General features: G+C 48.0%; 1 protein-coding gene across 1 annotated transcript; it reads left to right on the top strand.

Moving 5' to 3' along the window:
* Positions 1-611: 611 nt before the first annotated feature.
* Positions 612-24,299, top strand: arfrp1 (ADP-ribosylation factor related protein 1). The gene is made up of 7 exons (XM_072383015.1): positions 612-882; positions 1,135-1,222; positions 1,503-1,585; positions 2,640-2,721; positions 2,831-2,901; positions 3,111-3,211; positions 19,006-24,299. The coding sequence occupies exons 1-7, from the start codon at positions 790-792 to the stop codon at positions 19,091-19,093; spliced, it is 606 nt and encodes a 201-aa protein (XP_072239116.1). The 5' UTR covers positions 612-789; the 3' UTR covers positions 19,094-24,299.
* The last annotated feature ends 842 nt before the right edge of the window (positions 24,300-25,141 follow it).

Raw genomic sequence — 25,141 nt, 5'->3', positions numbered from 1 at the left:
GTTTCCTACGAAGAGCCGCGAAAACGACTTCAATAGGTTGTTTTTTTTACCTCTTCAGTAAGTTGTCCGGACCAACATTCCCAATCACATTCCCATACGTCATCGTGCCAACGTCCAGCCAATAGGCGCAGGGCCCCGAGCAGATCTGGTACCTACACCGGCACCAACCCTGATGCCGTGCTTCCAGGACAGCATGGAGAAGCCACTGGACGCCAAACAAAACAACAAAAAAGCTCAATTAAACTTTCAACACACTGCAAAGTACTCAAAACCAACACAACTAATGAAACATTAAACAAATTAAGACAAAGTTAGAGAAAAAGGTAAGAAAATCACTTTCACTCAGCTCCAGTAGTAGTAGTAGTAGTAGTAGTAGTAGTAATAGTAGTAGTAATAGTAATAGCAGTAGTAGTAGTAGTAATAGTAGTAGTAGTAGTAGAAGAAGAAGAAGGAGGAGCAACAAATAAAGAGTTCACCCTCTTCTCTTGATTCATGGGAAACGCAGTTTGATGCTACAAGCTAACGCACGTCACACACGTTTAAATGAAAGTCAATGTACTACACTTCCCATAATTCTGTTCCTGATGTGGTCCCACGTGACATTGGCGCCGTGTTTAGCTCCTCCGGACAGGAAGCTAGCCTGCTTGTTGCTTTAGACAGCGGGTCTCTTGTCGTCGCTCACTGTTTTTTTACACTGTTTCAGTTGTTTGTAATGAAGCCACAGTGGTGCAAACTGCAGTATTTGACGTACTAAGATTACTTGGCCTGTACTACTTTAGTTTTTCCAAGATGTACACTTTGTTGTCTGGATTATATAAGTACATGTTCCAGAAGGACGAATACTGCGTGTTGATTCTGGGGCTGGATAACGCTGGGAAGACGGTATGTTTCTTTCTGCTGCTTTATTCTTGAAGACATTCATCCCTCTTGGTTTAGTCTGTTTAATATCAGTAGCTGATGTGATAGTGTCTGAGGTGGAGCTACAGGAACCGACTGAGTCGTCTGAGTATGTTCCGCAGGGTTGTGAAAATGTCTTTTTAGGTTGGGTTTACTTTCACCAGCTGCTCAGGAACATGGTGACTGCTGTGTCCAGTCTAACTTCACTGATCTGACTGCTGCTCTCTTCCTCTGCAGACCTTTCTGGAACAGACCAAAACTAAGTTCAGTAAGAACTACAAGGGAATGAATCTGTCAAAGATCACGACTACAGTCGGCCTGAACAGTGAGTTGATGTTGAAGTATGGCTTCAGTCGCTGAGGAGTTGGGGGCTTCTAAAATTAATTTTAACAACTGTCTAATGACACAAAGTGTAATGTCAATTTCAAGCCAGAGAGAAACAAATTGCTTTGCTTTGATGCTTTCTGAAAGACTGAACACGGTTCTTCACCCAGACTCATGTGGTGAAATGATGCCTCACAGCCTCACAAAGGTGCTTTCACAGCATGTTTGAATTCCCTCCATCACACCACAACATTTCTCCTTCTCCTCATTTTCTCTCACAGTTGGTACAATTGATGTGGGCAAAGCTCGTCTAATGTTCTGGGATCTGGGAGGCCAGGATGAGCTGCAGTCTCTGTGGGACAAAGTGAGTTACAGATGAAGCACCACCAGAGCTGTCTCTGCTCCAGGAGAGTCCACATCACACATCTGAGTACAGGTCCAGTTGGGATGAATACAAATCAGTTTTCCAGCATTACGGAAGTGTGTCAAAAGAGGGATGCGAATCTTAAGTTTGGCTTCATAAGAACAGCATAAAGAGTGTCAGTGACTCATACACAAAGATGGGGCAGCTGCTTCCCAGTAATGAGATTTTAGTTCAAATGGTGAGAAAAAGATGCATCATTACCAGTGAGCATTAAACTAGAGTGCTGCATGTTATCTTTCTACGATCTAACATCTTTGGACAGAGATTCAGACTTTGTGCCAAATGAAAGTGAAGCACGTTTTTCCTCTTAAAAACGGAGTGAGGTTGAGATGGACCAACATTCATTCACCGCTCATGCCACATCTTAAAGGGGAACTCCGGTATTTTTAAACCTAGACCTTATTTCTGACGCCGCCCGGCGCTGCAGCCCAGCTCATTCACTCTGGTAAGGATGTCCATCATACTCAAAGTCATCGTTCACGTCATCAAAATCTGACAAATATCCTGCCATGTTGCACAAAACTATCAGCAGCAAACTCTGTGTGAAGTTAGCCGACTGTCACAGAGCATGGAGTGAATGAGCTGGGCTGCAGCGGCGGGCGTCGATGATGTCATCCCAGTAGACAAGTCTGTAGAAAGCCCTCTATAAGCCCCCGATATAGCCACCAATAACAACAACACAGCAGCTATGAGCTAACAGAGCTATAGCACACGTTCGTTCATTCATTCTTCTTAAAGTATTGGTGAAATAAAGACAGATAATGCCTTATTTAGAGGCTGCATCCTCTAAGCCCCGTTCACTCCGTTATATGGATCTCGAGGAATCTAAATATCTTCTGAAGGACGCCGACTTTCACCATAATTCATGCCAGAAAAAAGGTCTAGGTTTAAAAATAGCGTAGTTCCCCTTTAATGTGATGGTGAGAGGCTTTTGGCTCCTCCTGCCAGCAGCCTGCTTCACTGCACTGTCTCTTCTCCTCCTGTTCATATGCAGTACTACGCTGAGTCCCACGGAGTCATCTATGTGATCGATTCCACTGATGAAGAGCGCTTGTCGGAATCAAAGGAGGCCTTTGGTGAGTAACACTGGCTGCTTCCTGGAGAAAAATGGCAGATGACTGTATCCTATTAGAAACCCATCCAGTTTCCTGTTGAATCCAAAGCTGGTTGTGTGTTTTTCCCCAGAGAAAATGATCGGCAGCGAGGCATTGGAAGGTGTTCCACTACTTGTTCTTGCCAACAAGCAGGATGTACCGGTACGGCCCAGTTTCTCCCTGCTTTCAGCTGCTGTCTGTACTGAAGCAGAAATTGAAAACCTTTTCTCTGAACGAATTGAAAGTCTTTGGGTTTTAACATTTGGTTGAACCTAACCACTAACAAATGGAGGAGAATCATCTGTTTTATACTTACTGCTTACCAGTGACAGCGATGTTGCTGTCACTCACGCTGTCTGTTGTGTTCTCAGAGCTGCTTGTCAGTGCCGGACATTAAGACAGCCTTCAGCGACTGTGCCCCGAAGATCGGCAAAAGGGACTGCTTAGTCCAGCCCTGCACCGCCCTCACAGGGTAAGTTGACCATTTAGAAATGAGACCCCTCTCCTGGATGATGTTCACTCAGCTCAGAAAAAAGCAGTCACAGACTCGCACACACCGCGTTAACTTGATGAAACCAGACCAAGCAGTTGGAAAAAAATCTGTTTAGATTGAGACAAAAGATGTTGGTTTTTCCCAGTCAGAAGGTTGGAAAAGGGAAACAGTGAAGAAAAGTCAAAGCAACACGTCTGAAAACAGCCACCAAAACAAAAGGTCAAAACAGGAGTCTATAAAGAGAAGAAAAGCAGCTCACAGTGGCTGAAGAGAAGCAGCCATGGACTGTGGCTGGTTGGATGGAAGTGAGACTCAGAGAAGAATCACCAAGGAGACGATGCTGGAACTTTAGTTTGGTCCAATGGAACGTAGAAAGATGACTGGCTGAAGGAAACCAACACGTTTCCACCATCACTGATGATATGGGCTGATGTAAAGGACCAGAGGAGATGGCAGCATCACCTCTGCAGGAGGTGTTCAGGTGGACTCTGTTCTCCTTCCATCACTGATGATATGGGCTGATGTAAAGGACCAGAGGAGGTGTTCAGGTGGACTCTGTTCTCCTTCCATCTCTGATGATATGGGCTGATGTAAAAGACCAGAGGAGATGGCAGCATCACCTCTGCAGGAGGTGTTCAGGTGGACTCTGTTCTCCTTCCATCTCTGATGATATGGGCTGATGTAAAGGACCAGAGGAGGTGTTCAGGTGGACTCTGTTCTCCTTCCATCTCTGATGATATGGGCTGATGTAAAGGACCAGAGGAGGTGTTCAGGTGGACTCTGTTCTCCTTCCATCTCTGATGATATGGGCTGATGTAAAGGACCAGAGGAGATGGCAGCATCACCTCTGCAGGAGGTGTTCAGGTGGACTCTGTTCTCCTTCCATCTCTGATGATATGGGCTGATGTAAAGGACCAGAGGAGATGGCAGCATCACCTCTGCAGGAGGTGTTCAGGTGGACTCTGTTCTCCTTCCATCTCTGATGATATGGGCTGATGTAAAGGACCAGAGGAGATGGCAGCATCACCTCTGCAGGAGGTGTTCAGGTGGACTCTGTTCTCCTTCCATCACTGATGATATGGGCTGATGTAAAGGACCAGAGGAGGTGTTCAGGTGGACTCTGTTCTCCTTCCATCTCTGATGATATGGGCTGATGTAAAGGACCAGAGGAGATGGCAGCATCACCTCTGCAGGAGGTGTTCAGGTGGACTCTGTTCTCCTTCCATCACTGATGATATGGGCTGATGTAAAGGACCAGAGGAGGTGTTCAGGTGGACTCTGTTCTCCTTCCATCTCTGATGATATGGGCTGATGTAAAGGACCAGAGGAGGTGTTCAGGTGAACTCTGTTCTCCTTCCATCTCTGATGATATGGGCTGATGTAAAGGACCAGGGGAGGTGTTCAGGTGGACTCTGTTCTCCTTCCATCTCTGATGATATGGGCTGATGTAAAAGACCAGAGGAGATGGCAGCATCACCTCTGCAGGAGGTGTTCAGGTGGACTCTGTTCTCCTTCCATCACTGATGATATGGGCTGATGTAAAGGACCAGAGGAGGTGTTCAGGTGGACTCTGTTCTCCTTCCATCTCTGATGATATGGGCTGATGTAAAGGACCAGAGGAGATGGCAGCATCACCTCTGCAGGAGGTGTTCAGGTGGACTCTGTTCTCCTTCCATCTCTGATGATATGGGCTGATGTAAAGGACCAGAGGAGATGGCAGCATCACCTCTGCAGGAGGTGTTCAGGTGGACTCTGTTCTCCTTCCATCTCTGATGATATGGGCTGATGTAAAGGACCAGAGGAGATGGCAGCATCACCTCTGCAGGAGGTGTTCAGGTGGACTCTGTTGTCCTTCCATCTCTGATGATATGGGCTGATGTAAAGGACCAGAGGAGATGGCAGCATCACCTCTGCAGGAGGTGTTCAGGTGGACTCTGTTCTCCTTCCATCTCTGATGATATGGGCTGATGTAAAGGACCAGAGGAGATGGCAGCATCACCTCTGCAGGAGGTGTTCAGGTGGACTCTGTTCTCCTTCCATCTCTGATGATATGGGCTGATGTAAAGGACCAGAGGAGATTGCAGCATCACCTCTGCAGGAGGTGTTCAGGTGGACTCTGTTCTCCTTCCATCTCTGATGATATGGGCTGATGTAAAGGACCAGAGGAGATGGCAGCATCACCTCTGCAGGAGGTGTTCAGGTGGACTCTGTTCTCCTTCCATCACTGATGATATGGGCTGATGTAAAGGACCAGAGGAGGTGTTCAGGTGGACTCTGTTCTCCTTCCATCTCTGATGATATGGGCTGATGTAAAGGACCAGAGGAGATGGCAGCATCACCTCTGCAGGAGGTGTTCAGGTGGACTCTGTTCTCCTTCCATCACTGATGATATGGGCTGATGTAAAGGACCAGAGGAGATGGCAGCATCACCTCTGCAGGAGGTGTTCAGGTGGACTCTGTTCTCCTTCCATCTCTGATGATATGGGCTGATGTAAAGGACCAGAGGAGATGGCAGCATCACCTCTGCAGGAGGTGTTCAGGTGGACTCTGTTCTCCTTCCATCACTGATGATATGGGCTGATGTAAAGGACCAGAGGAGGTGTTCAGGTGGACTCTGTTCTCCTTCCATCTCTGATGATATGGGCTGATGTAAAGGACCAGAGGAGATGGCAGCATCACCTCTGCAGGAGGTGTTCAGGTGGACTCTGTTCTCCTTCCATCTCTGATGATATGGGCTGATGTAAAGGACCAGAGGAGGAGTTCAGGTGGACTCTGTTCTCCTTCCATCTCTGATGATATGGGCTGATGTAAAGGACCAGAGGAGATGGCAGCATCACCTCTGCAGGAGGTGTTCAGGTGGACTCTGTTCTCCTTCCATCACTGATGATATGGGCTGATGTAAAGGACCAGAGGAGGTGTTCAGGTGGACTCTGTTCTCCTTCCATCTCTGATGATATGGGCTGATGTAAAGGACCAGAGGAGATGGCAGCATCACCTCTGCAGGAGGTGTTCAGGTGGACTCTGTTCTCCTTCCATCACTGATGATATGGGCTGATGTAAAGGACCAGAGGAGGTGTTCAGGTGGACTCTGTTCTCCTTCCATCTCTGATGATATGGGCTGATGTAAAGGACCAGAGGAGATGGCAGCATCACCTCTGCAGGAGGTGTTCAGGTGAACTCTGTTCTCCTTCCATCTCTGATGATATGGGCTGATGTAAAGGACCAGGGGAGGTGTTCAGGTGGACTCTGTTCTCCTTCCATCTCTGATGATATGGGCTGATGTAAAAGACCAGAGGAGATGGCAGCATCACCTCTGCAGGAGGTGTTCAGGTGGACTCTGTTCTCCTTCCATCACTGATGATATGGGCTGATGTAAAGGACCAGAGGAGGTGTTCAGGTGGACTCTGTTCTCCTTCCATCACTGATGATATGGGCTGATGTAAAGGACCAGAGGAGATGGCAGCATCACCTCTGCAGGAGGTGTTCAGGTGGACTCTGTTCTCCTTCCATCTCTGATGATATGGGCTGATGTAAAGGACCAGAGGAGATGGCAGCATCACCTCTGCAGGAGGTGTTCAGGTGGACTCTGTTGTCCTTCCATCTCTGATGATATGGGCTGATGTAAAGGACCAGAGGAGATGGCAGCATCACCTCTGCAGGAGGTGTTCAGGTGGACTCTGTTCTCCTTCCATCTCTGATGATATGGGCTGATGTAAAGGACCAGAGGAGATGGCAGCATCACCTCTGCAGGAGGTGTTCAGGTGGACTCTGTTCTCCTTCCATCTCTGATGATATGGGCTGATGTAAAGGACCAGAGGAGATGGCAGCATCACCTCTGCAGGAGGTGTTCAGGTGGACTCTGTTCTCCTTCCATCTCTGATGATATGGGCTGATGTAAAGGACCAGAGGAGATGGCAGCATCACCTCTGCAGGAGGTGTTCAGGTGGACTCTGTTCTCCTTCCATCTCTGATGATATGGGCTGATGTAAAGGACCAGAGGAGATTGCAGCATCACCTCTGCAGGAGGTGTTCAGGTGGACTCTGTTCTCCTTCCATCTCTGATGATATGGGCTGATGTAAAGGACCAGAGGAGATGGCAGCATCACCTCTGCAGGAGGTGTTCAGGTGGACTCTGTTCTCCTTCCATCACTGATGATATGGGCTGATGTAAAGGACCAGAGGAGATGGCAGCATCACCTCTGCAGGAGGTGTTCAGGTGGACTCTGTTCTCCTTCCATCTCTGATGATATGGGCTGATGTAAAGGACCAGAGGAGATGGCAGCATCACCTCTGCAGGAGGTGTTCAGGTGGACTCTGTTCTCCTTCCATCTCTGATGATATGGGCTGATGTAAAGGACCAGAGGAGGAGTTCAGGTGGACTCTGTTCTCCTTCCATCTCTGATGATATGGGCTGATGTAAAGGACCAGAGGAGATGGCAGCATCACCTCTGCAGGAGGTGTTCAGGTGGACTCTGTTCTCCTTCCATCACTGATGATATGGGCTGATGTAAAGGACCAGAGGAGGTGTTCAGGTGGACTCTGTTCTCCTTCCATCTCTGATGATATGGGCTGATGTAAAGGACCAGAGGAGATGGCAGCCATCACCTCTGCAGGAGGTGTTCAGGTGGACTCTGTTCTCCTTCCATCTCTGATGATATGGGCTGATGTAAAGGACCAGAGGAGGTGTTCAGGTGGACTCTGTTCTCCTTCCATCTCTGATGATATGGGCTGATGTAAAGGACCAGAGGAGGTGTTCAGGTGGACTCTGTTCTCCTTCCATCACTGATGATATGGGCTGATGTAAAGGACCAGAGGAGGTGTTCAGGTGGACTCTGTTCTCCTTCCATCTCTGATGATATGGGCTGATGTAAAGGACCAGAGGAGATTGCAGCATCACCTCTGCAGGAGGTGTTCAGGTGGACTCTGTTCTCCTTCCATCTCTGATGATATGGGCTGATGTAAAGGACCAGAGGAGATGGCAGCATCACCTCTGCAGGAGGTGTTCAGGTGGACTCTGTTCTCCTTCCATCACTGATGATATGGGCTGATGTAAAGGACCAGAGGAGATGTTCAGGAGGACTCTGTTCTCCTTCCATCTCTGATGATATGGGCTGATGTAAAGGACCAGAGGAGATGGCAGCATCACCTCTGCAGGAGGTGTTCAGGTGGACTCTGTTCTCCTTCCATCTCTGATGATATGGGCTGATGTAAAGGACCAGAGGAGATGGCAGCATCACCTCTGCAGGAGGTGTTCAGGTGGACTCTGTTCTCCTTCCATCACTGATGATATGGGCTGATGTAAAGGACCAGAGGAGGAGTTCAGGTGGACTCTGTTCTCCTTCCATCTCTGATGATATGGGCTGATGTAAAGGACCAGAGGAGATGGCAGCATCACCTCTGCAGGAGGTGTTCAGGTGGACTCTGTTCTCCTTCCATCTCTGATGATATGGGCTGATGTAAAGGACCAGAGGAGATGGCAGCATCACCTCTGCAGGAGGTGTTCAGGTGGACTCTGTTCTCCTTCCATCTCTGATGATATGGGCTGATGTAAAGGACCAGAGGAGATGGCAGCATCACCTCTGCAGGAGGTGTTCAGGTGGACTCTGTTCTCCTTCCATCTCTGATGATATGGGCTGATGGAAAGGACCAGAGGAGATGGCAGCATCACCTCTGCAGGAGGTGTTCAGGTGGACTCTGTTCTCCTTCCATCTCTGATGATATGGGCTGATGTAAAGGACCAGAGGAGATGGCAGAATCACCTCTGCAGGAGGTGTTCAGGTGGACTCTGTTCTCCTTCCATCACTGATGATATGGGCTGATGTAAAGGACCAGAGGAGATGGCAGCATCACCTCTGCAGGAGGTGTTCAGGTGGACTCTGTTCTCCTTCCATCTCTGATGATATGGGCTGATGTAAAGGACCAGAGGAGGTGTTCAGGTGGACTCTGTTCTCCTTCCATCTCTGATGATATGGGCTGATGTAAAGGACCAGAGGAGATGGCAGCCATCACCTCTGCAGGAGGTGTTCAGGTGGACTCTGTTCTTCTTCCATCTCTTATGATATGGGCTGATGTAAAGGACCAGAGGAGATGGCAGCATCACCTCTGCAGGAGGTGTTCAGGTGGACTCTGTTCTCCTTCCATCTCTGATGATATGGGCTGATGTAAAGGACCAGAGGAGGTGTTCAGGTGGACTCTGTTCTCCTTCCATCTCTGATGATATGGGCTGATGTAGAGGACCAGAGGAGATGGCAGCATCACCTCTGCAGGAGGTGTTCAGGTGGACTCTGTTCTCCTTCCATCTCTGATTATATGGGCTGATGTAAAGGACCAGAGGAGATGGCAGCATCACCTCTGCAGGAGGTGTTCAGGTGGACTCTGTTCTCCTTCCATCACTGATGATATGGGCTGATGTAAAGGACCAGAGGAGATGGCAGCATCACCTCTGCAGGAGGTGTTCAGGTGGACTCTGTTCTCCTTCCATCTCTGATGATATGGGCTGATGTAAAGGACCAGAGGAGATGGCAGCATCACCTCTGCAGGAGGTGTTCAGGTGGACTCTGTTCTCCTTCCATCTCTGATGATATGGGCTGATGTAAAGGACCAGAGGAGATGGCAGCATCACCTCTGCAGGAGGTGTTCAGGTGGACTCTGTTCTCCTTCCATCTCTGATGATATGGGCTGATGTAAAGGACCAGAGGAGGTGTTCAGGTGGACTCTGTTCTCCTTCCATCTCTGATGATATGGGCTGATGTAAAGGACCAGAGGAGATGGCAGCATCACCTCTGCAGGAGGTGTTCAGGTGGACTCTGTTCTCCTTCCATCACTGATGATATGGGCTGATGTAAAGGACCAGAGGAGGTGTTCAGGTGGACTCTGTTCTCCTTCCATCACTGATGATATGGGCTGATGTAAAGGACCAGAGGAGATGGCAGCCATCACCTCTGCAGGAGGTGTTCAGGTGGACTCTGTTCTCCTTCCATCTCTGATGATATGGGCTGATGTAAAGGACCAGAGGAGGTGTTCAGGAGGACTCTGTTCTCCTTCCATCTCTGATGATATGGGCTGATGTAAAGGACCAGAGGAGGTGTTCAGGTGGACTCTGTTCTCCTTCCATCTCTGATGATATGGGCTGATGTAAAGGACCAGAGGAGATGGCAGCCATCACCTCTGCAGGAGGTGTTCAGGTGGACTCTGTTCTCCTTCCATCTCTGATGATATGGGCTGATGTAAAGGACCAGAGGAGATGGCAGCATCACCTCTGCAGGAGGTGTTCAGGTGGACTCTGTTCTCCTTCCATCTCTGATGATATGGGCTGATGTAAAGGACCAGAGGAGATGGCAGCATCACCTCTGCAGGAGGTGTTCAGGTGGACTCTGTTCTCCTTCCATCTCTGATGATATGGGCTGATGTAAAGGACCAGAGGAGATGGCAGCATCACCTCTGCAGGAGGTGTTCAGGTGGACTCTGTTCTCCTTCCATCTCTGATGATATGGGCTGATGTAAAGGACCAGAGGAGATGGCAGCATCACCTCTGCAGGAGGTGTTCAGGTGGACTCTGTTCTCCTTCCATCTCTGATGATATGGGCTGATGTAAAGGACCAGAGGAGATGGCAGCATCACCTCTGCAGGAGGTGTTCAGGTGGACTCTGTTCTCCTTCCATCTCTGATGATATAGGCTGATGTAAAGGACCAGAGGAGATGGCAGCATCACCTCTGCAGGAGGTGTTCAGGTGGACTCTGTTCTCCTTCCATCACTGATGATATGGGCTGATGTAAAGGACCAGAGGAGGTGTTCAGGTGGACTCTGTTCTCCTTCCATCTCTGATGATATAGGCTGATGTAAAGGACCAGAGGAGATGGCAGCATCACCTCTGCAGGAGATGTTCAGGTGGACTCTGTTCTCCTTCCATCTCTGATGATATGGGCTGATGTAAAGGACCAGAGGAGGTGTTCAGGTGGACTCTGTTCTCCTTCCATCTCTGATGATATGGGCTGATGTAAAGGACCAGAGGAGGTGTTCAGGTGGACTCTGTTCTCCTTCCATCTCTGATGATATGGGCTGATGTAAAAGACCAGAGGAGATGGCAGCATCACCTCTGCAGGAGGTGTTCAGGTGGACTCTGTTCTCCTTCCATCTCTGATGATATGGGCTGATGTAAAGGACCAGAGGAGGTGTTCAGGTGGACTCTGTTCTCCTTCCATCTCTGATGATATGGGCTGATGTAAAGGACCAGAGGAGATGGCAGCATCACCTCTGCAGGAGGTGTTCAGGTGGACTCTGTTCTCCTTCCATCTCTGATGATATGGGCTGATGTAAAGGACCAGAGGAGGTGTTCAGGTGGACTCTGTTCTCCTTCCATCTCTGATGATATGGGCTGATGTAAAGGACCAGAGGAGATGGCAGCATCACCTCTGCAGGAGGTGTTCAGGTGGACTCTGTTCTCCTTCCATCTCTGATGATATGGGCTGATGTAAAGGACCAGAGGAGATGGCAGCATCACCTCTGCAGGAGGTGTTCAGGTGGACTCTGTTCTCCTTCCATCACTGATGATATGGGCTGATGTAAAGGACCAGAGGAGATGGCAGCATCACCTCTGCAGGAGGTGTTCAGGTGGACTCTGTTCTCCTTCCATCTCTGATGATATGGGCTGATGTAAAGGACCAGGGGAGATGTTCAGGTGGACTCTGTTCTCCTTCCATCACTGATGATATGGGCTGATGTAAAGGACCAGAGGAGATGGCAGCATCACCTCTGCAGGAGGTGTTCAGGTGGACTCTGTTCTCCTTCCATCTCTGATGATATGGGCTGATGTAAAGGACCAGAGGAGATGGCAGCATCACCTCTGCAGGAGGTGTTCAGGTGGACTCTGTTCTCCTTCCATCTCTGATGATATGGGCTGATGTAAAGGACCAGAGGAGATGGCAGCATCACCTCTGCAGGAGGTGTTCAGGTGGACTCTGTTCTCCTTCCATCTCTGATGATATGGGCTGATGTAAAGGACCAGAGGAGATGGCAGCATCACCTCTGCAGGAGGTGTTCAGGTGGACTCTGTTCTCCTTCCATCTCTGATGATATGGGCTGATGTAAAGGACCAGAGGAGATGGCAGCATCACCTCTGCAGGAGGTGTTCAGGTGGACTCTGTTCTCCTTCCATCACTGATGATATGGGCTGATGTAAAGGACCAGAGGAGATGGCAGCATCACCTCTGCAGGAGGTGTTCAGGTGGACTCTGTTCTCCTTCCATCTCTGATGATATGGGCTGATGTAAAGGACCAGAGGAGATGGCAGCATCACCTCTGCAGGAGGTGTTCAGGTGGACTCTGTTCTCCTTCCATCACTGATGATATGGGGCTGATGTAAAGGACCAGAGGAGGTGTTCAGGTGGACTCTGTTCTCCTTCCATCACTGATGATATGGGCTTATGTAAAGGACCAGAGGAGGTGTTCAGGTGGACTCTGTTCTCCTTCCATCTCTGATGATATGGGCTGATGTAAAAGACCAGAGGAGATGGCAGCATCACCTCTGCAGGAGGTGTTCAGGTGGACTCTGTTCTCCTTCCATCTCTGATGATATGGGCTGATGTAAAGGACCAGAGGAGGTGTTCAGGTGGACTCTGTTCTCCTTCCATCACTGATGATATGGGCTGATGTAAAGGACCAGAGGAGGTGTTCAGGTGGACTCTGTTCTCCTTCCATCTCTGATGATATGGGCTGATGTAAAGGACCAGAGGAGATGGCAGCATCACCTCTGCAGGAGGTGTTCAGGTGGACTCTGTTCTCCTTCCATCTCTGATGATATGGGCTGATGTAAAGGACCAGAGGAGATGGCAGCATCACCTCTGCAGGAGGTGTTCAGGTGGACTCTGTTCTCCTTCCATCTCTGATGATATGGGCTGATGTAAAGGACCAGAGGAGGTGTTCAGGTGGACTCTGTTCTCCTTCCATCTCTGATGATATGGGCTGATGTAAAGGACCAGAGGAGATGGCAGCATCACCTCTGGAGGAGGAGTTCAGGTGGACTCTGTTCTCCTTCCATCTCTGATGATATGGGCTGATGTAAAGGACCAGGGGAGATGGCAGCCATCACCTCTGCAGGAGGTGTTCAGGTGGACTCTGTTCTCCTTCCATCACTGATGATATGGGCTGATGTAAAGGACCAGAGGAGGTGTTCAGGTGGACTCTGTTCTCCTTCCATCTCTGATGATATGGGCTGATGTAAAGGACCAGAGGAGATGGCAGCATCACCTCTGCAGGAGGTGTTCAGGTGGACTCTGTTCTCCTTCCATCTCTGATGATATGGGCTGATGTAAAGGACCAGAGGAGATGGCAGCATCACCTCTGCAGGAGGTGTTCAGGTGGACTCTGTTCTCCTTCCATCTCTGATGATATGGGCTGATGTAAAGGACCAGAGGAGATGGCAGCATCACCTCTGCAGGAGGTGTTCAGGTGGACTCTGTTCTCCTTCCATCTCTGATGATATGGGCTGATGTAAAGGACCAGAGGAGATGGCAGCATCACCTCTGCAGGAGGTGTTCAGGTGGACTCTGTTCTCCTTCCATCACTGATGATATGGGCTGATGTAAAGGACCAGAGGAGATGGCAGCATCACCTCTGCAGGAGGTGTTCAGGTGGACTCTGTTCTCCTTCCATCTCTGATGATATGGGCTGATGTAAAGGACCAGAGGAGGAGTTCAGGTGGACTCTGTTCTCCTTCCATCTCTGATGATATGGGCTGATGTAAAGGACCAGAGGAGATTGCAGCATCACCTCTGCAGGAGGTGTTCAGGTGGACTCTGTTCTCCTTCCATCTCTGATGATATGGGCTGATGTAAAGGACCAGAGGAGATGGCAGCGATCACCTCTGCAGGAGGTGTTCAGGTGGACTCTGTTCTCCTTCCATCACTGATGATATGGGCTGATGTAAAGGACCAGAGGAGATTGCAGCATCACCTCTGCAGGAGGTGTTCAGGTGGACTTTGTTCTCCTTCCATCACTGATGATATGGGCTGATGTAAAGGACCAGAGGAGATGGCAGCATCACCTCTGCAGGAGGTGTTCAGGTGGACTCTGTTCTCCTTCCATCTCTGATGATATGGGCTGATGTAAAGGACCAGAGGAGATGGCAGCATCACCTCTGCAGGAGGTGTTCAGGTGGACTCTGTTCTCCTTCCATCACTGATGATATGGGCTGATGTAAAGGACCAGAGGAGATGGCAGCATCACCTCTGCAGGAGGTGTTCAGGTGGACTCTGTTCTCCTTCCATCTCTGATGATATGGGCTGATGTAAAGGACCAGAGGAGATGGCAGCATCACCTCTGCAGGAGGTGTTCAGGTGGACTCTGTTCTCCTTCCATCTCTGATGATATGGGCTGATGTAAAGGACCAGAGGAGATGGCAGCATCACCTCTGCAGGAGGTGTTCAGGTGGACTCTGTTCTCCTTCCATCACTGATGATATGGGCTGATGTAAAGGACCAGAGGAGATGGCAGCATCACCTCTGCAGGAGGTGTTCAGGTGGACTCTGTTCTCCTTCCATCTCTGATGATATGGGTTGATGTAAAGGACCAGAGGAGGTGTTCAGGTGGACTCTGTTCTCCTTCCATCTCTGATGATATGGGCTGATGTAAAGGACCAGAGGAGATGGCAGCATCACCTCTGCAGGAGGTGTTCAGGTGGACTCTGTTCTCCTTCCATCTCTGATGATATGGGCTGATGTAAAGGACCAGAGGAGGAGTTCAGGTGGACTCTGTTCTCCTTCCATCTCTGATGATATGGGCTGATGTAAAGGACCAGAGGAGATGGCAGCGATCACCTCTGCAGGAGGTGTTCAGGTGGACTCTGTTCTCCTTCCATCACTGATGATATGGGCTGATGTAAAGGACCAGAGGAGATTGCAGCATCACCTCTGCAGGAGGTGTTCAGGTGGACTTTGTTCTCCTTCCATCACTGATGATATGGGCTGATGTAAAGGACCAGAGGAGATGGCAGCATCACCTCTGCAGGAGGTGTTCAGGTGGACTCTGTTCTCCTTCCATCTCTGATGATATGGGCTGATGTAAAGGACCAGAGGAGATGGCAGCATCACCTCTGCAGGAGGTGTTCAGGTGGACTCTGTTCTCCTTCCATCACTGATGATATGGGCTGATGTAAAGGACCAGAGGAGATGGCAGCATCACCTCTGCAGGAGGTGTTCAGGTGGACTCTGTTCTCCTTCCATCTCTGATGATATGGGCTGATGTAAAGGACCAGAGGAGATGGCAGCATCACCTCTGCAGGAGGTGTTCAGGTGGACTCTGTTCTCCTTCCATCTCTGATGATATGGGCTGATGTAAAGGACCAGAGGAGATGGCAGCATCACCTCTGCAGGAGGTGTTCAGGTGGACTCTGTTCTCCTTCCATCACTGATGATATGGGCTGATGTAAAGGACCAGAGGAGATGGCAGCATCACCTCTGCAGGAGGTGTTCAGGTGGACTCTGTTCTCCTTCCATCTCTGATGATATGGGTTGATGTAAAGGACCAGAGGAGGTGTTCAGGTGGACTCTGTTCTCCTTCCATCTCTGATGATATGGGCTGATGTAAAGGACCAGAGGAGATGGCAGCATCACCTCTGCAGGAGGTGTTCAGGTGGACTCTGTTCTCCTTCCATCTCTGATGATATGGGCTGATGTAAAGGACCAGAGGAGGAGTTCAGGTGGACTCTGTTCTCCTTCCATCTCTGATGATATGGGCTGATGTAAAGGACCAGAGGAGATTGCAGCATCACCTCTGCAGGAGGTGTTCAGGTGGACTCTGTTCTCCTTCCATCTCTGATGATATGGGCTGATGTAAAGGACCAGAGGAGATGGCAGCGATCACCTCTGCAGGAGGTGTTCAGGTGGACTCTGTTCTCCTTCCATCACTGATGATATGGGCTGATGTAAAGGACCAGAGGAGATTGCAGCATCACCTCTGCAGGAGGTGTTCAGGTGGACTTTGTTCTCCTTCCATCACTGATGATATGGGCTGATGTAAAGGACCAGAGGAGATGGCAGCATCACCTCTGCAGGAGGTGTTCAGGTGGACTCTGTTCTCCTTCCATCTCTGATGATATGGGCTGATGTAAAGGACCAGAGGAGATGGCAGCATCACCTCTGCAGGAGGTGTTCAGGTGGACTCTGTTCTCCTTCCATCACTGATGATATGGGCTGATGTAAAGGACCAGAGGAGATGGCAGCATCACCTCTGCAGGAGGTGTTCAGGTGGACTCTGTTCTCCTTCCATCTCTGATGATATGGGCTGATGTAAAGGACCAGAGGAGGTGTTCAGGTGGACTCTGTTCTCCTTCCATCTCTGATGATATGGGCTGATGTAAAGGACCAGAGGAGATGGCAGCATCACCTCTGCAGGAGGTGTTCAGGTGGACTCTGTTCTCCTTCCATCTCTGATGATATGGGCTGATGTAAAGGACCAGAGGAGATGGCAGCATCACCTCTGCAGGAGGTGTTCAGGTGGACTCTGTTCTCCTTCCATAACTGATGATATGGGCTGATGTAAAGGACCAGAGGAGATGGCAGCATCACCTCTGCAGGAGGTGTTCAGGTGGACTCTGTTCTCCTTCCATCTCTGATGATATGGGCTGATGTAAAGGACCAGAGGAGATTGCAGCATCACCTCTGCAGGAGGTGTTCAGGTGGACTCTGTTCTCCTTCCATCACTGATGATATGGGCTAATGTAAAGGACCAGAGGAGATGGCAGCATCACCTGTGCAGGAGGTGTTCAGGTGGACTCTGTTCTCCTTCCATCTCTGATGATATGGGCTGATGTAAAGGACCAGAGGAGGTGTTCAGGTGGACTCTGTTCTCCTTCCATCACTGATGATATGGGCTGATGTAAAGGACCAGAGGAGATGGCAGCCATCGCCTCTGCAGGAGGTGTTCAGGTGGACTCTGTTCTCCTTCCATCTCTGATGATATGGGCTGATGTAAAGGACCAGAGGAGGTGTTCAGGTGGACTCTGTTCTCCTTCCATCTCTGATGATATGGGCTGATGTAAAGGACCAGAGGAGATGGCAGCATCACCTCTGCAGGAGGTGTTCAGGTGGACTCTGTTCTCCTTCCATCTCTGATGATATGGGCTGATGTAAAGGACCAGAGGAGATGGCAGCATCACCTCTGCAGGAGGTGTTCAGGTGGACTCTGTTCTCCTTCCATCACTGATGATATGGGCTGATGTAAAGGACCAGAGGAGATGGCAGCATCACCTCTGCAGGAGGTGTTCAGGTGGACTCTGTTCTCCTTCCATCTCTGATGATATGGGCTGATGTAAAGGACCAGAGGAGATGGCAGCATCACCTCTGCAGGAGGTGTTCAGGTGGACTCTGTTCTCCTTCCATCTCTGATGATATGGGCTGATGTAAAGGACCAGAGGAGGTGTTCAGGTGGACTCTGTTCTCCTTCCATCACTGATGATATGGGCTGATGTAAAGGACCAGAGGAGATTGCAGCATCACCTCTGCAGGAGGTGTTCAGGTGGACTCTGTTCTCCTTCCATCTCTGATGATATTTGCTGATGTAAAGGACCAGAGGAGATGTTCAGGAGGACTCTGTTCTCCTTCCATCTCTGATGATATGGGCTGATGTAAAGGACCAGAGGAGATGTTCAGGAGGACTCTGTTCTCCTTCCATCTCTGATGATATGGGCTGATGTAAAGGACCAGAGGAGATGGCAGCATCACCTCTGGAGGAGGTGTTCAGGTGGACTCTGTTCTCCTTCCATCACTGATGATATGGGCTGATGTAAAGGACCAGAGGAGATGGCAGCATCACCTCTGCAGGAGGTGTTCAGGAGGACTCTGTTCTCCTTCCATCTCTGATGATATGGGCTGATGTAAAGGACCAGAGGAGATGTTCAGGAGGACTCTGTTCTCCTTCCATCTCTGATGATATGGGCTGATGTAAAGGACCAGAGGAGATGTTCAGGAGGACTCTGTTCTCCTTCCATCTCTGATGATATGGGCTGATGTAAAGGACCAGAGGAGGAGTTCAGGTGGACTCTGTTCTCCTTCCATCTCTGATGATATGGGCTGATGTAAAGGACCAGAGGAGATGGCAGCATCACCTCTGCAGGAAATGCAAAGATGGACACGCTCCTTCAATCAAAAAAGGTTTGCTGATGCTGAGCTCATTTTTTACAGGAGGATGGTGCATTTTGCCACAAAACAAAAAGCATTCAAACTCTTCTTCAGGAAAGACACATCGGCTCAGGGACATGGCCAGCAGTTCAGATTTAAGGTGGAACTGAAAGAATGCTCCATCCTGCAGAGCTGATCTGGATGGAACCTGACTGATGGAGAATATAATCTCATATCTGTGAAGAATTCAGAGGAGCTGCAACAGAGCACAGGGTAGTTTTTCTTCATGGTTCCATCAGGTTTTCTTCTACTTGATCTGAAAACCAAAAACTGTTATTAATAAGAACAACTCAATTAATATGATAATTGGGTGTTTTAGGGACCCTGAAGGTTGAGTTGTTGGATAAAGTAGTTGGTCTGTGATTGTTTTTTCTGATTAATGAACACCATCCAACAGGAGTGATTCCATATGTTTTGCCCCTGCTGTCCCGTCAGTCCTCACCTCTTATGTGCTGGAGCTGGCTTGTGCTAACTCCACCACAGCACAAAAAAGTCCCAAACATAGCAAAAGTAGAACAAACTGATGAATAAGAGATGATGTGGAGGGATTCTAGTTTCTTATTCTGCCTCTTCTACATGTAACACTTGTTCTGATGCAGGGATGGAGTGAACGAAGGCATTGAGTGGATGGTGAAGTGTGTGGTCAGGAACATTCACCGACCGCCCAGACAGAAGGACATCACATAAGACACCGTGCTCATCGGACTGTGAGGAGCTTCCATGCGGATCCTAGTGCTGCTGACTTATCCCTGCCCTGTTTCCTGTGACAGTGTGGATTTCTTCATTTAGGACTTTATTACAGTGTGACAGATTTGTTCCAACAGGTCAGAGCCTGAAATGTGCTTTGGTGATCGTGACGTGGGAGCAGCGGCCCCACACTCCAGGAGCACTCGCACGCCTCTTCTCACATCAAATGCAAAAGGCTTTCACCTGAGCTGGGTGCTCAGGTTTTACCTTTTTCAACATGTCTGTCAGTCATAGGTTACCGTTTGATTTGTCCGTCCCGTCACAGCATTCAACATTTAAGACTGTTGTATTTTCCTCAGACAGGTGATAACTAGTTATCACCTATTAACTTCCTTCACATGGTTTAGAGACAGTGTCACGGCAGGGTTAGTCCTGCAGAGTGGCACTGGTTCGTGGTTCCTGTGTCTGTGAGAGCAAACCCACTGGGACCCAGCACATTCTGGGTCAGCTGTCAAAGCTTCCCGTGCACTGATCATGTGTTCAGTCTGCAGAGCAGAGCAGAGGGTTTATCAGTGGGCTCAGGCCATGTGGTTAAAACCCACAGGGACTCCTGAGGAGAAAACCCTGAATACCAGGTCGCTGCTGAAGTCTAGTGGTGTCAGCTTGGGGCTGTCTTACTCTAATCAGGTCAAAAACATGTCTGTATGGTCATTTTCATCCAGCTCATCAAATGATTTGTAATAGAAATGTCACAATTAAACAACCATTGCATACCCCCGGAGTTAGTGGAATATTGGGTGTGTTTGTAACAATCGGGGCTGCTCCTGACAGAAGACTGACTACCACACATTCATTTAAGGACGTATAAAACATCACCACTGTCACAGAATGGGTGCACATCAATCACCATTCATTAACATCCCTAAATATGAGAGAAAATTCCCATTTTCTCTGTGTATGGTTGGAACAGAAAGATGAACAAAAGAGGCAGATATTTTATTTCTGACTAATCTGAATGATGGTGTCATTTAGATTAAAACTAACATGGACTGGCTCAGGTCAGCAGAGGGTTGGTGTTAAATCAAACTGAAATCCTCCACACTGATGCTCAGCTCTGCCCGGTACCCGTGTAAGGCTCGGTCAGGCTGCACCTCATCTGATTCACAATCTGAGCCCATCCTGAGAGAGTTCCGGCAGCATGCCTCCAGGTGTGGCCCACTCCTCCTCTCTGTCACTCTTGGACAGAAACGCGGATCCGAGCTTGGTATTTTGTAGCCTGGAGGCTAGGTCTTCTCTGAATGTTGTCTTCCATCTCACCACATATGACTTCATCAGAGACTTCCTTATGTGTCACCGGCAGCACTACTGAGCAGGAGATGTAGGCTGATGGATACCGTGTTCAGGTCAGGGTTAGTGTTGTCCTACAGGTGACAGTTAGAAAAAAGAAAAGCCCGTCAGCATCTCAGGAGGAAGATTGTGGGTTCCATTCCCAGCTTTCCCAGACCACATGTCCAAGTGTGGTCTGTGGATGGTGGGAGTCAAGCCACCGTCCTTTAACTGGCAGACGACTGCTCTTCCTCCTGAGCTAAAGTGGTGTCTGTGGTGAATCAGAAACTGGTTCCATTTGTGAGCAGTTCCAGTGGGATGGAGTCTGCTCCCGTTTACCCTGCAGCCTGTTCTGGGCTGATCAGAGTCTGTTACTCAACCCTGACAATGTGTCTTATACTTTATTCCTTAAACATTTCACATTTTCTTGTAAACTGAAACCTTTTCTAGAACAACGTCCTGTTGTGGTAAACGGCACATTTTAGCCCAAACTCATAGACACACATTTCTTCTTTTGCTTTCAAGCAGACTGCATGTTTTACAAAATACAAAGAGTAAGTAAATCATCCCAATTAGCTGTCATCTGCGTCTGTGAACAGCAGAGGGTGTGCTTTGGTGCAGATGCATAGATCTGTATGTGTTCCGTGGAACCGCATTATATACATATAGTTTGAAATGCCTGCGTAACGTCTTGTCATTGTTGTGGAAGAGAAGGGATTTTGTCATTTAGCTAGTGTTTGGGGACCCTCAGGGTCGCGCCACACGAGAACCACCGTCTGGTGGAGAAATCATTTACATAGTTTCCATGATGTCAGCCCGGAAACATCCACGAGGGCCATTACCATCTTTTACTGCAGGCGTGTCAACACTTACTGTACACGAGATACACACATGTAAGGAGGAGCCTCGTCATTAGTGTATACTATTTTATTTGTATAGCTCATTTCATTACGAGTAAACTCAATGCTTTTTCGACTGAGACACACTTTGTTGAACATGTCGACGAGAGGAAAAGCAAACAGCCAACACATGAATAATAAGAGCACAGAATCTCTTTCAGTAGAGCATACATCCAGAGGTCCTCAGCTGCGCTGCAGTTAATCAAAGGCCTGTCAGATCAGGATCAATACAGCTGTGACAGACGGACTGTAATGATCCTGATCTGATCTCAGGTCAGCAGGCAGAGAGCAGGACTACAGGAACTGACAGCACACTCAGCCATCTTGGATCTTGGGTTGGGTTATACACAGTGAACAGATCAGAGATGTACTGAACCATTAAGTGCTTTATGGACCTTAAAAGGATTCTGAAAGTGATTCAATTTGGATAGGAAGACAGACGGGGACCAAAATACCTAAAGACCAGTCTAAAATACTTCTTTTTTTCTTGAGATATATACAGCCATGACTGAAAACATCACAACCACTCGCCGTGTAAAATGTTGGTCCATAACTCCTGTGAACATGCTCGGTGGTCCTGTATTTGGTACCAGGACTTGTGCAGCACAAACTGTGGAGCTGTGTGTTAGACCTTTTCCTGCTTTTTCTCTCCCAAGTCTCATGTGATTTTACAGTTGTACCATGAAGAGCCCAGTTATACTGAGTTAGCATTGGTCTCTCTGTTACCTTCAGTCTGTTGTCCTTGAAAGTTCCACATTATACCCATTATCAATAGATGAGTCTCTTGTTCTCACCCTTCAAGTTTAAGCTCCAAGTCCTCAACGTATCCATACGACCTCATCTGTATACTCTTGCTTTTACTGCTTTTTCTCATAGGAAAAAGTTTTTGTGTTTACTGCTATTTTCATGGATACCCAGGCAAAAAGAACACAGGAGAAGCAATCGCCTGATTACACGGCTGTGGGCCTAGACATGAATGAGTTTGTTGGTACAAAACCTCCACCTTTCACCTGTGTAATCATTATACTTGTAAATATATCAGAAATCAGGGCAGGGCTGTTCTTTATCACTTTCTAACAGTTGCAGTGTAGGTAAGGTGTGTGGTTGACACGTGGCCTTTATGAGCACTGCTTCAGTCATTACTTCAGCTTTGTTTTGTTGTCTGACCACAGAAACAGCGGGCATATAATGTTTGCCACATTAGCCTACAACATGCTAGCCTTAGGACATTTTGGAATTACATGTCCAATAGAAACGCAAATACTGTGATTTGCAGACAATATCAGACAGTATATCCAAGACTGAAATTAAGAAATGTAGTTTATTGAAAAATAGATGCTAATTTAGAAGCCAGCCAGTGATTCAAATGCAGAGATATAATCTTTCGATGAGTCGTGGTGGGACATGTCCATACATCAGGAAGGCATCCTGACCCGCAGTAAAGAGCGGACGTGTCACTGGGTTTCCTGAAGAACCGAACCATCTCGTAAAAACCATGGTGACAAACGCACACTGGGCGTTAGCTCCACACAGCTAAACATAAGGCATTCTCTGTACTTTATGTGCACTGTATTGATTTGCTTCCTTCAACTTCTTGTGTTAACTTGATATGTCTAAGTACAGTTAATTAATTTGAGTTGATGTTAGTGATCTTGAATGCAAACTAACCATCCTCCTCTTTTAACCCGGCTCCTTAAACATGGGTCACGTTAACATAATTGTTCTGTTAAGCATAAGCACTCTTCAGAGGATTTCTGTGTCATATTGCACCACGTGTGCTGTAGTTTTCACACATGCATACACAGACAAAGAGCCAGAAATATCAAGTGTACATATCCAGCATTTTGGTAATTATTTTATTTAGGTCAGCTGTGTCATTTTTGTGGTGTGCTCTGATAACTGCTGGTTGCAAAGGTCAGTGCTCACATTCGTATCCTTCGAGTCAACGTTACAACATATGTGGCCCACATTTACACCAACAGACCCAAAGGTGCCAGTTGATGTGGTTCAGGTGTTTGGAAGCGGTGCCGCTGAGGAGGCCGAGGGGCAGACCCCAAGTGTGCTGGCGAGGTTGTCTCAGCTGGCTTGGGACTGACTCTGTCCTCAGAAGAGTTGGAGGAGGTGGCTGGGGAGCTCTGCTTGGACCCAGTCTCCAATAAGCAGCGGAAAATGGATGGATGAACTCTTTAATTGATCTGTAAATCGCATTGATTAACATGCTCACGGTTCCAACTTATTTGGACTTTAAATGCAAAAATAAAAAAATTGCTGAAGACAGACATGTATTCAAGTGTTTTTCAACTTTTATTCCATGTTAACATCTGTAAGTTACTTAATTCTGTTTTCCTCTTTTTTAATGAGCATCAGTCAGAACAACATTTGTCTGCCTTTTAACCCCGAACTGTCTGAGTGAAAGTAAGCTGTTGGTTTGAAACTTGGACTGACTTCCCTGTGGAGAGAAAGAGCTTTTAGTGGGACGTGGGCTTCTATTTTCTATTGTTTTGATGTATTTTACTGCATGGGGAGGTCTCTCTGTAAAGCCCTTTGTGACATTTGTCTGTGAAAGGTGCTATATAAGTCAACTTATACGATACTTCTACAGCACATCTCCAGCAGAAGGCCTCTGCTTTGAATCATGTGTGTGAACAGCAACTGTGGGACAATAGTTCAGAGCGTCGGTCTCCTGGAAATCTCTTGATGTGTGAAAACTGCTCAGGACGGGGATCAATGCAGCTGTTTGGATCAATTCCATTTTTTTAATCAAGGAGCTTTGATTGAATTGGACTCATTTGGAATTGAATTCATTTGATTTGATTGGATTATGATTATATTACAATGAACTGGGTTACAATTGCTTCAATGATTTTGTGCTATATAAAAAACTGAAATATGAAAATGAAATTAGCGTGAATTACTGGTGATCCATCAGCCAGTATCGCAGATGTATGTTTAAAGGGTATATAATATTGATTTTTGTCATAAACTGGAAATGAACTAAACTAAATTTGGGGCTTCAGTGTCCATTAATATGTTTCTTCCTGAAAGTGACAGATTGAAGCTTGAAGAACATTTGATCAGTGTCAGAGCAGCTGATGGCCTGAGTGAGAAGGGTTTGCTAAATACGAGTCACAGTGTGAGACTCGGTTCATTCGGCTCTCTAACTGTGTCACGATCATGCTTGGCTGTGTTGTGGTTGTGGTTTCTCGGCCTTAGGTGGGGCTGAGCAGGTTTCCAGGAACTCTAGGGCAGAGTCTGGATTGCTCCTGCCTTCTCACCTGTTCCTCATCTGTCCTCATCAAGACTCGTAAGGAGCTGCAGGAGCAGCCAGCCTTCCCCAGAGTGTCTCACTTCACCAGTGGTAATCAGGCTGATTCCTGTGTTCCGTAGAGAGTTATTTTGTAGTACTTGCCTTCTTGTTTTTCCTCAGTGCCACTCTGTCATGTATTCTCCTCACTCTGGATTCCCATGCTAAGGACTTAGCATTCATTGTTGGATTCCTGTTTCCGCTACCTGCCTGCCTGCATGCCCTGCCCCCGACTCAAAACCACAGCACTGCAGTCAGTATCCTGCCCTTCCATTCTGGATTGCCACTAGTAGAACTGATCACATTTGTCTGGACTCATTATCTTGTTTGTGGTTGAAAATAACTGTGACACGTTTGTATTCACACCAACAACCTTACACAATACAGAGTTGTGATTAATCTATGGTTCATACTACTCAAAAAGTGCTTGTGAAATAAAGCAAGATGAGAGCCCTGCACAGTCTTACCCCCACATTTTAACGCTTGCTCACGGGTGAGCTCTAGAATAATCTTTAATGT

Source organism: Leuresthes tenuis, unplaced genomic scaffold, assembly GCF_036924035.1.
Source record: "Leuresthes tenuis unplaced genomic scaffold, fLeuTen1.0.hap1 SCAF_3, whole genome shotgun sequence".
Lineage (NCBI taxonomy): Eukaryota > Metazoa > Chordata > Actinopteri > Atheriniformes > Atherinopsidae > Leuresthes > Leuresthes tenuis.
This window is presented reverse-complemented; position numbering and strand designations above follow the sequence as displayed.

Excerpts from the sequence above, each read along its gene's own strand:
- arfrp1 (XM_072383015.1), top strand. The coding sequence starts at position 790 with ATGTACACTTTGTTGTCTGGATTATATAAGTACATGTTCCAGAAGGAC. Across the intron at positions 883-1,134 it reads TGGATAACGCTGGGAAGACG|ACCTTTCTGGAACAGACCAA; the intron begins GTATGTTTCTTT and ends CTTCCTCTGCAG. Across the intron at positions 3,212-19,005 it reads CCCTGCACCGCCCTCACAGG|GGATGGAGTGAACGAAGGCA; the intron begins GTAAGTTGACCA and ends GTTCTGATGCAG.